The sequence below is a fragment of the Eschscholzia californica genome, unplaced genomic scaffold (assembly GCF_041429995.1).
Source record: "Eschscholzia californica isolate CP2 unplaced genomic scaffold, dmEscCali1.0.p SCAF_5, whole genome shotgun sequence".
Classification (NCBI taxonomy): Eukaryota; Viridiplantae; Streptophyta; class Magnoliopsida; order Ranunculales; family Papaveraceae; genus Eschscholzia; species Eschscholzia californica.
Genome location: NW_028238472.1, coordinates 45,958,744 through 45,970,947, shown reverse-complemented (window position 1 = coordinate 45,970,947; position 12,204 = coordinate 45,958,744). Strand labels below are relative to the sequence as shown.

The window sequence follows — 12,204 nt, the reverse complement described above, 5'->3', positions numbered from 1 at the left end:
GGTTCTAATTTCGAATTTACTTCTAATTTGTTTTCTTTTTGTTGATCTTACTTCTAATTTGTTCAGTTTTATTTTCTCAGAAATAGCAAATTTTCGACTCAGTTGTGACATATTAAAATTGTATGAAACAAGTAATATATTTGGCCACTGCAAAACGAAACTTAAAAGTTTTTGACACTTACAGTTTTTGGTTGATAGATTGGGTGATTGTATTTGGTTGGCCTCTGAAAAGTATGAAATGACGTTAATACTCCCGTGATAAAGAAAAATTATCACACAACCACCACCACCACCACCATAGAACCTCCACACCACCACCACCACTACCAAACCATCACAAAACAACCACCACCACAGAACCACTACCGCCACAAAACCACTGCCACCATAAAAGCACCATCTCGGCAGAACCACCACCACCACCACCACCATATAACACCACCACCACCGTAGAACCACCACCGTCCACCAACATGAACCAGATCCCTACCACCAGTGCAACGAAGAAGCCACCACTACCACCATCTAGATCGCGACCACCACAAAGTAGCCACCATCACTATCCAGATCGTGATTCGAGAATTGCCAATTTAAGCGTGAAGATGGTGTGAATATAAATCCATCGATCACACCATCATGTTCCATAAAGAGAGAGAAATTGCCGTGAATCCAACAATTGGATTTTCGATTCTTGCCTACTTCATCAGTTGTTGTGACATTTTCTTTAAAATTTTGTCTATATAAACTTTTTTTTGTTCATATATTTGCCTATAGTATATAATGACTTTTGCAGAAGTGTTTTCTCTAGTGCACCACCCTTTGGCGAAACGGTTGGACACCCCTCTTAAGCCCATGAGGTCGTGAGGTCGAGTCTCGATGGAAGCAGTTTGTCATCGAAATTTATCTCATGTAATTTAGACAATATATATAGTAAATAATATAATAATTTGTCGGATTTTAAGCAGTTATCGTGCTCATCACATCTTCATCATGTATCAATTCCTTGTAACGACTAACGTAAATGGTACTCGATTTCTCAAAAAAGAAAAATGTTCTCTCCAGGAGTGGGACCAATTTATACCAGATACCCTAAAGCGGGCCCAATACAGCGCCAATACCACGCAGCTATAGAGAATCATGAGAAGCTGTAACCGGCCGAAACGTGTACGGTCTCAGTCTCATCTTCGGCTAAATGTAAACTCTGATCGCACGGTTATTAGGCTCGCGTCGAAAGAAAGCAGAGATCTTTCAAAAGCCCAAAGCCCACTGAGTATAAAGCTAGAAACCCTTCTCTCTCTCAACAGAACATTCAAATTTCACACAAAACCCTCTCTTTCTCTCTCTCTCTCTCTAAAAACTCTCAAGGAAGAGGCGGCGATAACATGGTTCGTTTTCAGCTCCTTACTTTCTTCTTCTTCTTCGAGATTAGGGTTAGGGTTTTACTGTTCTTCATGATCTTTCCTCATGGTTGTTTGTTTTATTACTACAGGCGCTCCCGAATCAACAAACCGTGGCATACCCTAGTTTCAAGCTTGTCATTGTTGGTGATGGTGGAACTGGTAACTAATCATCTTCTTTGTTTTTAGGGTTTATTTCAAACTGGTTTTGAAGCCATTAGGTTGTTGTTGTTTTGATATAAATAGATCTTTGGGTGTTTTTTTTTTCAGGGAAGACTACTTTTGTGAAAAGGCATCTTACTGGAGAATTTGAGAAGAAATATGAACGTAAGGATTAGATCCTGTTGAAATTTAGGTTATTTTTGGGTTGTTTGATCGTGATTGATTGCTGAAATTTGTGATATTTTACAGCTACCATTGGTGTCGAAGTTCATCCATTGGATTTTCACACAAACTGTGGTCCAATTAGGTTTTACTGTTGGGATACAGCCGGTCAAGAGAAATTTGGTGGACTCAGAGATGGATATTAGTAAGTTCATATTTATTTATAAATATGTCTGATCCTACTTCTAGTGATCTTTAAATTTCAATTATTTGATGGTATTGTTTGTGAGGTTTGTAAAGTTTTGATCTTTTTGCCAATTGGTTTTTTTACTACTGCTACTTGTTTATAGCATGATCTTCAGATTTTAATGATGCTTAGTAGCTTACTTAGGTTGGGTTTAGAAGCTTACTTAGGTTGACGATGATAATTCTCCGAACCTCTACAGCCAAAGGAATGGCTGAAACTGAATATCTTGGTTACTCTGTTAACACTGTGTGGGTTTTCAATTGTATGATAAATGATGTAATCATAATTCAAATCTTAACGAAATGGATATGATTTATTCAAATCTCTATATTTCTCATATGTTCAAGGATTGTGATTTGGGTGTTTTTGCAATTTCAACTTCTCAAAGCACAAGTTTCTTGTTTTGCCGTCACGTTGGCTTGTTGTAGTGGACTGGTTGTAGTTATGTATTTGACACCTAAACACATTATTCTCTTTTCAGTATCCATGGACAATGTGCGATCATTATGTTCGATGTTACAGCTCGACTAACATACAAGAATGTCCCGACATGGCACAGGGATCTCTGCAGGTCTGTTATACGAAATTCGATCATCTTATTTGCTATAAGTATATTCTTGGTTGAATTTTTTATATGAATTTAAATGAAATGGGTATGATTTTAGGGTTTGCGAGAATATACCAATCGTTCTTTGTGGAAACAAGGTTGATGTCAAGAACAGGCAAGTGAAAGCAAAGCAAGTTACATTCCACAGGAAGAAGAACCTGCAGTACTATGAAATTTCAGCCAAGAGCAACTACAATTTCGAGAAACCTTTCTTGTATCTTGCCCGAAAGCTAGCAGGGTACTTTTAAGACGATTCATTAATTTTTGTTGCTTGTATTCCATTTATCTCTCAGCTCCAACTGATGGAAATTCTAACCTAAACATTTTGCAGTGATGTTAACCTCCACTTTGTCGAGTCTCCTGCTCTTGCCCCGCCAGAAGTTCAAATTGACATGGCCGCACAAGAAAAGTAAGTTCAAAAACTTGTTTTTCTAATGCATACATAGATTAAGAAAAAGAAATTTTGTTTGCTAACGCTGCTCATATGTTTGTCGTGGATAGAAATATAGAATTGAGTAGTGGGTCAGATTTTTCTGTATGTTTATCTGTGCTTCTTGTGATGGACGATATTAGACTAGTTCCATCGATGCACTCCTTGTTATGGTGTTAACCTGGTTAGGAAACAAATATACCATTTCATGCATCAGATCGGTTTTCTTTGTCCATTCATATACTTGGTTAAGCTACCAGAGAACTAATTGAGATGTTAACTCGACTCGGTTTTTATGCAGGCATGAACAGGAATTGCTCCAAGCTGCGGCTCAGCCTCTTCCAGATGATGATGATGATGCATTCGATTAAATGTGATGATAATATTAAACCATGCAGCATCGATGATCCTTTGATTGGGAAGATTTGTGTTTGGAAATTGAGTGCCCAAAGACTATGCTGTTTTTTCTTATTTCAGCTTTAATGGGTTGTGTTATTATGGAGGGTCATTGTTTTAAGTAAATGGTTGAGACAATTGGTTCTTCCCTGTTGCTACCTTGGTTCAAAATAGTTCTGTTTATGTTTGTGTTGGCTCCGTTCTAGTGGTATTTTTGTGGCTTTTGTTGATGGGCGAGAAATTTTTAGCTAACTAGATACTAAATGGTTCTTCGGGTTGCCTTCTCTTGCTTATTGAACCCTGGGTTACATCTTAAGGTCCCTGATTTAGGGAAACAAGTTATCCCGGAAAAAAGGTTTAAACCCAAAAATAAATAAACCAAAAATATACTTAAAGTCGTCGGTCGGAGTTAGTCAGTGCCCGACGACTTCGTTCTCTCTCCTGTCTCTCCTCTCTCTCTCTATCTTCTCTTTATCTTTTTTTTTATCTCTTTTTGCTCTCTTCTTTCTCTCTAAGGTGAAGGGGAGGAATCCCTTTGCCAGATTTCTTGCCTGAGATTATGAAAATGTGGTCGAGATTTCTTGCCTGAGATTATGAAAATGTAGTCAGGGTAAGTAGGAAAAGGATTTACAAAATAGGGCGGTTAGTTTACGAAGGGCCAGCGCTTTGGGGAAAGCTAAATAGTTTTCGAGGTGTGAAATATTAAAGGGAATATGTAAAATTTTGAGGGAAACATTTTATGGGGAATATGTTTCAAAATAAAAATAAAAAATCCTCCACCTCATCTCTCTCTCTCCCCACCTCTATCTCTGTCCTCAGACAAGGTCGTCGGCCGGAAAATTTTCCGACCGGCGACCTGGTCGGAGAAGATAGAGAGAGTGGTGGGGAGAGAGTGGTGACCGGCGACCTGGTCGGAGAAGATAGAGAGAGTGGTGGGGAGAGAGAGGTGAGGTGGGGAGAGAGAGAGGTCAGGTGGAGAGAGAGTGAAGTGAGGTGGAGGGTTTTTTATTTTTATTTTCTTAAATTTGAAATTGCTTTTTTAAGTCCCTAAATTTATTCCCTTGTAACAACTTACAAAATAAAATTGTCAAACAAAATTGACCAATGTCTTCACACCCCGAAAACTATTTTGCTTTCCCCAAAGCGCTGGTCTTTTTGAAGTTATTGAAGATTGAGAGATGTCACAATGAAAAGTAGATGATAAAGATCGTCAAGCTAAGTCATTCTACAGATCGCAATATTAAGCTAGAAACTAGCTACGATTGTCGCTTCAAATTGTCTAACTCGTATTACAACATTTTTTTTCTCTCTCTCTCTCCTCCATCTAGTTTCTAAAGGAAAACCGTTCAGATCTAGTCGATTTCTCCGGCGAAGGGTTCTCCCTTCGCCGGAATCTTTTATGGTTCTTTTATAGCTTCTCTCTTCCTCTTTCTCTCCTCTCTCTCTCTTATACAGTTAACCGTTTGTGATGGTGGTGGTGGCGGTGGTGTTGGTGCAAATGGGTTAGACGGAAAGATTTGGTGGTGTTTAGTGGTGGGATGTGGTGGTGATGTGGTTTATGCGGTGGAGTTTAGTGATGGTGTTGGTTTGATGATGGGGGTGATGTGGTGGTGGTGCAACTGGTTTTTGGACAAGACTTGTTGGTTTTTTAAGTAGGTGTGGTGGTGGTGGCGTGGATTCTGAGGGGTGTTGACTGTTGAGTGATGGTGGTAGTGTGGTAGTGTGGTGGTGTGGGGGTGGTGTGGTGGTGAAGAATGGGATTGTGACTAATGGTAGAGGTGGAGGGTTTTCATGGTGTATTGTGGTGATGGTGGGGGCATGTTACTGGTAAGAGAAGATGGCGGTTTTGTGATGACACAGAGTGGCCTCTTCGTCGGGACGGTGGGTGTTTGCAGTGGCGGCGGTTTTTCTGTGGTGGCGGCGGTTATCCGGGGATGGCGGCGGTTTTTCGGCAATGAAGGCGGTTTTCCGGTGTTGAAAGCAATCTTCCGGATGATAGCATCGGCAGTTCTTTCTTTTTATATTTGTCTTAGTATTGGAATTTTCTTTATTTTCTTTAGTCGGCCTTCAGGGTCTTTTTAGTCGGATCTTTAGGGTCCTTTTGTCAATCCTTCGGGGGTTCTTTTCTCGGATCTTTAGGATCCTTTGTGTCTGTGTCTAGTCCAATTTTTTTTCCCTTCATGAGGCACTTGTGCATTTAAAAGTATGCAACTCTCGTGAAGTTTTCATAGGAGATGATGCAGGGGCACCCGGCATGGAGACTAATTCCATGACCGGACCCGGTCATGGTCCAACCGGCCAAGGAGAGAGGACTTAGAAAGTTCTTATTTTAGTATGTTTATTAATTAATTTTGGTTTAGGAATTATGCTATTTTAATATTTCCAATAATTGGAAAGGTCTAGAGTTAGTCCAGTTATTTAGGCAAGTTGCAGTATTTAATTATTTAGGAATTCTAATTCAAGTCTATCTAGGAAAGTCCAAAACCCTATAAGAGGGATATCTAGTTTGTCTATTATTTTCAGATTTGAGAGAAAAACCCCATTGAAGTTTTAATAAAGTTTATTATTTAGAGTTATTTGATCTTTAATTTCATTGTTCTTATTTAGTTATTTCATATCTTTAATTCCGCTGCGTTTCTACATCAAGTGGTATCTAGAGCCATAATTTTTTTCTTTTCTTCATCACTTTTATCATCATGGTTAATACTACTACTACTACACCAACTAAGGAGAAATCACCAACTTTCTCTTCTGAATGGGACAACATTAAAGAAGGGCTATCTGCAGGAAGAAAATTGGAAGAAGGGTTCAATGAGTACAAGAAGGAAACAACAGAAAAATTCGACAAAATCGATAAAAGATTCGATCAACTCAATGACTCAATCACCATCATCTCCAAACAACTTGAAGGTATGTGTAAAAACCAAACTCCACCTCCTACCACTATCACACATCAACCCTCACCACTAATGGGCACCACCACCACCACAACCACTCGGTTTCCCCCTCTAGGTTTCTCCTCCGAACCGACGACACCACTCTTCGGCCACACCATTAGCCACCCTCCACCGATTATAACACCACCCTTCACCACCTCCTATTCACCAAACACATTTTTTCCAACACCTAGCTACCCCCCTATACCCACTCTTCAACACCACCATCATTCTCCTTCCCCGAGCCGACGACAACACCACACCGACCACCACCCGAGAGCCACCTTTCGGCCGATCACAATACCCTCACCACTCCACAAACCAACAACCGAAACATCACCAACCTAACCCAACCAATTGACCCTTTAGGAACCGTTACGACCCAACAAGACCCACGTACCCTTTACCCGTATAACCGATACCCATCATTCCCAACAAACCCAATCGAAACCAACCCACCGTACCATCAACATCACTACCAATACAACCCTCATACCGAAACACGATCAACCACCACACCTTTTGATCCGGTCAAACCACCTTCACAACACCGTCGCCCCCTTGAAACCGAACCACACCACAACCTCCCTTTCCAACCCGAAAACACTACCAACCAACGTCATCAAAACCACCCGGTCAACCGAAACCGAGACCACCTCTCCACCAATTCTCTCAACCGTGACCTTACTACCACTCTCACCCGTCCAACCAACATACAACAACGACAAACTTTGGGAGTACAAAGCAACCAAACCGAACGTGATCACTACATTCCACCCACCGACATCGAATCTCCAAATCCTAGTTCATCATACCGTATTCGAATGGAGGTACCTTCATATGATGGTTCGATTAATATTGAAGATTTCTTGGATTACGTCTCTAGACTTGAGATATTTTTTGATGTTATGCAAGTTGAAGGCCCTGAACAGGTACGTTGTGTAACTGGTTATTTATCTAAAACTGCTCTTACTTGGTGGAAACAGGAATCTGAGAATCGTCGTTTATTAAACCTTCCACCTATTTCTTCATGGTTAGAATTGAAACCATTAATGTTCTCCCGTTTTCTCCCTCCGGATTATGAGAACCAACTATGTGTTGATTATTTACGTTGCCGCCAAGGAAGACGTTCCGTTGAGGAATATGCTTCGGAATTCCAAAGACTTATTACTAGACTTAATCTCCCAGATTCAGAGTCAATGAAAGTAGAAAAATTCAAGGACGGACTTCGTAATGATATTAAAGATTTGGTTAATTTGAGAGCTTTTAATTCGGTTTCTGAATGTATTAGTGTAGCTCGGTCTTTTGAATCTGATTCACGTTCAATTTTTCGAGGACATAGTACGAGAAATCAAACAGTCAGAACTCTACCAGATGAATTAGATCAATCAAAGCAGGCGGAAGACGGTACTAAATCACTAACAGAAAATCCTTATAAAAAGCCTCCACCAGTTAAGTGTTATCGTTGTTTTGAAACAGGCCACTATTCTAATGCTTGCCCCTCTCGCGGTAAAGCTAATTTGGTAGAAAAGAAAGCTGATTCGGATACAGATGAGGATCAATTTGAACGAATTAACACTATTCCCGACAATGGTGATAGGGTTATGTTACTCACTCGACGAGTTCTTTTCACACCTTTCAAGAGGAATTTATCTCAACGAAAGAATTTGTTCGTTACACGGGGAACAGTACTGAATAAAGTTTGTACTATTGTGATTGACAATGGTTGTGTAGAGAATTTGATTTCTACTAAACTAGTCAATTTCTTGGGTATTCCTACAGTGATTAAATCAACACCATATAAAACAGCTTGGATTCAGTTCGGTACTACTACAAGAGTTGATCATATGTGTACTATTAATCTTTCTATTGGTTCTTCTTATGTGTCTACAGTTAATTGTGATGTTACAGATATGGATTTATGCCACATCATATTAGGACGGCCATGGCAATCTGATGTTGATGCCACTTACCGTGGTCGTTCGAATGTTTATGAATTTCCATGGAAGAAGAAGATTGTGACATTATTACCAATTGAAGATGGATCGGAGGAATTACATTCTCTTCACAAACGGTTCGGGACGAACCTCTTGAGGGAAGAGGATGCTGATGCAGGGGCACCCGGCATGGAGACTAATTCCATGACCGGACCCGATCATGGTCCAACCGGCCAAGGAGAGAGGACTTAGAAAGTTCTTATTTTAGTATGTTTATTAATTAATTTTGGTTTAGGAATTATGCTATTTTAATATTTCCAATAATTGGAAAGGTCTAGAGTTAGTCCAGTTATTTAGGCAAGTTGCAGTATTTAATTATTTAGGAATTCTAATTCAAGTCTATCTAGGAAAGTCCAAAACCCTATAAGAGGGATATCTAGTTTGTCTATTATTTTCAGATTTGAGAGAAAAACCCCATTGAAGTTTTAATAAAGTTTATTATTTAGAGTTATTTGATCTTTAATTTCATTGTTCTTATTTAGTTATTTCATATCTTTAATTCTGCTGCGTTTCTACATCAGGAGAGAAATAACAATTATCGTCCATGTAAATCGTGATTTTATCACTTATGAATGGATATGTTTCCAATGGTTCAAAAAAAAAAAAATTGTCTAACTCGTTGCTAAATAAGACTAAATCCTAAAAGAGAGAAAGATAAGAGAGTGAGCAAGTCCGCAGTCTGGTTGGAATGGGATCCAAGTTCTTGTGGTTGTAAACCCCATTTCTTTGGTACAAAGGGTACCTTTGAGGTCGCCCCATACTTTTGCTTTAGCAGGTGCCTGCCTCTCTTGGCACTTCCTGTGGGGTTCGAACTGATCAGGACCATGGATTAGTGAGAGTCCCAGACTAGTGTCAGTCAGTGCTCTTCAAGCCCAACACAGATCGTGCTCAGTCTGAGTGATCTCGGACTACCCAATCCGTGGGCCCGAAGAGTGTGGGAGGCCCAAGAGTGAAATGGAGGGGGTTACAGACTCCCCCTTGTATAAATGACTCCTCTCTCTCTCTCTCTCTCTCTCTCTCAGAATCCAAATTCGTCACCCTCTCTAGAATCTGAGCGAAATATGGTTGCGTCACTAACTCACTTTTCTCTCTAGAATTAGGGTTTAACGTTATTTTTCGTGGTTTTGTCTTCCTAACCTATACGATTCTTTCTTTGTTCATCGTAGGCACTTCCGAATCAACAGACCGTCAATTACCCTAGTTTCAAGCTTGTTATTGTTGGTGATGGTGGAACTGGTAAAAGATGATCATTTCTTATCTTCTCTAATTTTGTTTGTAGTTTTGATTCGATAGAATTCTATCATGGAGAGAGGTAAGATCTTTGATTATTATTATTATTATAAATGCAGGGAAGACTACTTTTGTTAAAAGACATCTTACTGGAGAATTTGAAAAGAAATACGAACGTAAGTATTTAGTTTTTGAAATCATTTAGTTTTTGAAATCTTGGTGTTGAATACAAATCTAATTGCTGAAACATTGATAATTTTGCAGCTACTATTGGTGTTGAAGTTCATCCTTTGGATTTCCATACAAATTGTGGGCCGATTAGGTTTTATTGTTGGGATACAGCCGGACAAGAGAAGTTTGGAGGACTTAGAGATGGATATTAGTAAGATTTTCTTATGTTTAAACTTATTATTATTATTCAGTTTTACAAGTTTTGATCCCACAGAAATTTGATCTTTCTTTATAGTATTTTGTGTGTTCCAAAATTCCTCTTATAAATGTATTGGTCAATTTTGGTTTACCCGTATTTTGTGTTATATGTGGGCATTTCATGATGCTTTTTGATCTTTGGAATTGGATGGTTTAGATTTAGGTTATCTTTAATTGTTATGTGAAAGTGTTCTGAACATTTGGCAGTTGACAATACTTGAATTGATATCGTTAGTGCAATTTTATTGCTTCATGATATTCTTCCATTTATGGTTGAACATACTCAAATTAACATTGTTAGAAATTTTACGCATTCCCCTCCATTATTCCCTGCCTAAATTGTATAAAGAACGTACATAAATTGATTTAGAAATGGAGAACAAATTTTTAAGTTGTGTGGCTTGATCGACCCCTCTATATTCTATATTAGGTTGTGAGAATTCAGAAATGACCCAGAAACAGTGGAAAATTGATTTCTTCTTTCCTTTTCCCTTTTTTTCCTCCCGAAAAGGTGCGCGTGGGAGTTGAGTCCCCTCACCTCCACGACCATGTACTATAATGAAGGAGCTTACCTAGTTGACTTCGGCCAACTCATACTCAATTTTTGTACGTAAAATATACTGTGTATGTAGCATAGTAGCTTTAAGAACAGGCATAACATTATATAGCACATACAAGCTTTGCTTGATGATAAACTTCCTTTCAACTCTGTACTTCTTCGTTAAGAACACGAGTATGAAGATTTTGCAACTAAACAAGGTGGAAAGGTGCAGTACACTACAATTTGCTTCTCCAACTACAGTGAACAAATTCCGTCTTAAAAGCGAAATTGTCCATGTTCTTATCTGTGCAAGCGTGCATTACCTTATCTGAACTGTTTTGCTAGAACGCATATGTTACATGTAGTCTGGATTTCTGTTTGATTTGCCTAGTTCGTGTTAAGTCGACTTCTATTTCATTCCATAGTCAATAACATACTTACTTTTTGTTTTTTTGTAGCATCCACGGGCAATGTGCAATCATTATGTTTGACGTCACTGCCCGTTTGACTTACAAGAATGTCCCCACATGGCACAGAGATCTCTGCAGGTCTCCCATTTATGTTACCTTCTATTTTATCTTCCCAGGCCTTCTGTTTGTAGATTCTAAAAATTTCCGTACATATTTTAATTCCATGTTTATTATTCTAGGGTTTGTGAAAATATCCCAATCGTTCTTTGCGGGAACAAGGTTGATGTTAAGAACAGGCAAGTGAAAGCAAAGCAGGTCACGTTCCACAGGAAGAAGAATCTGCAGTACTACGAAATTTCTGCAAAGAGCAACTACAATTTCGAGAAGCCTTTCTTATATCTCGCTAGAAAACTTGCAGGGTATTTTACTATGGAGCTCTTTGTGAATTCGCCCCTCCAAACATATGAAGGAAATTGCTAACATAATATTTCTTTTCTGCAGTGATGCTAACCTCCACTTTGTCGAGTCACCTGCTCTTGCCCCTCCTGAAGTTCAAATTGACATGGCTGCTCAAGAGAAGTAAGCGTTCTTTTCTTTCTCTTACTTCCTTTCACATTATCAACATAATTCTTAATATTTATCCTTAGGTTAGTATTGAACTGATAACTATATACCGAAAAGATTTCTACAACTTATCAACTCCAATATGAGTAGTATTGTTTTAGGCTACTTTACTTCGATATTTTGTACAATTTTTGGTTTGTTTGTCGGCAATCCAAAATAACATTTATCAAGTTTTTGTTTATATAAGCTTCTTTACGTGTTTAAGCTACTTTACTAGAGTATCGCTAATTGAAAACCCAGGATATTCAAATACTAATCAAAACATTTTTTTTATCTTTTCCAGGCATGAGCAGGAATTGCTCCAAGCAGCAGCTCAGCCACTCCCTGATGACGACGATGATGCATTTGAGTAAGCAAGAAACCATATAATAATTTCTGGTCAAATTCGGCCTAGTGATTAGAGGAAATTGTGTTAGATTGTTCTCCGTCAGGATGCTGTTTTTGTTCTTTCAGCTATGAGTGATGGGAGGTTTTTTTTAATGGGTTCAAACACTTATATTTAGACAAATGCTTGTTCTTTTTCAATTTAGGTATTAGATTCTTACTCCTTTGTGTGCCTTTAAATGGGACATGGAATTATGTTTGTTCTTCTCACATTTGGGTTGGTGGTTTGGATGTATTCTTTTCGGTTGGAAA

General features: G+C 38.8%; 2 protein-coding genes across 2 annotated transcripts; both read left to right on the top strand.

Annotated features, from left to right (window-relative positions):
• The first annotated feature begins 1,307 nt into the window (after positions 1–1,307).
• On the top strand, positions 1,308–3,589 carry LOC147539737 (GTP-binding nuclear protein Ran1A). The gene is made up of 8 exons (XM_086644297.1): positions 1,308–1,385; positions 1,490–1,559; positions 1,668–1,724; positions 1,809–1,926; positions 2,450–2,539; positions 2,634–2,813; positions 2,907–2,984; positions 3,307–3,589. Exons 1-8 carry the CDS (start codon positions 1,383–1,385, stop codon positions 3,374–3,376), a joined length of 666 nt encoding a protein of 221 aa, XP_086500423.1. The 5' UTR covers positions 1,308–1,382; the 3' UTR covers positions 3,377–3,589.
• Positions 3,590–9,086: 5,497 nt separating this feature from the next.
• LOC147539736 (GTP-binding nuclear protein Ran-B1) lies at positions 9,087–12,204 on the top strand. Its single transcript, XM_086644296.1, has 8 exons — positions 9,087–9,398; positions 9,501–9,570; positions 9,684–9,740; positions 9,829–9,946; positions 10,993–11,082; positions 11,184–11,363; positions 11,446–11,523; positions 11,852–12,204. The coding sequence occupies exons 1-8, from the start codon at positions 9,321–9,323 to the stop codon at positions 11,919–11,921; spliced, it is 741 nt and encodes a 246-aa protein (XP_086500422.1). The 5' UTR covers positions 9,087–9,320; the 3' UTR covers positions 11,922–12,204.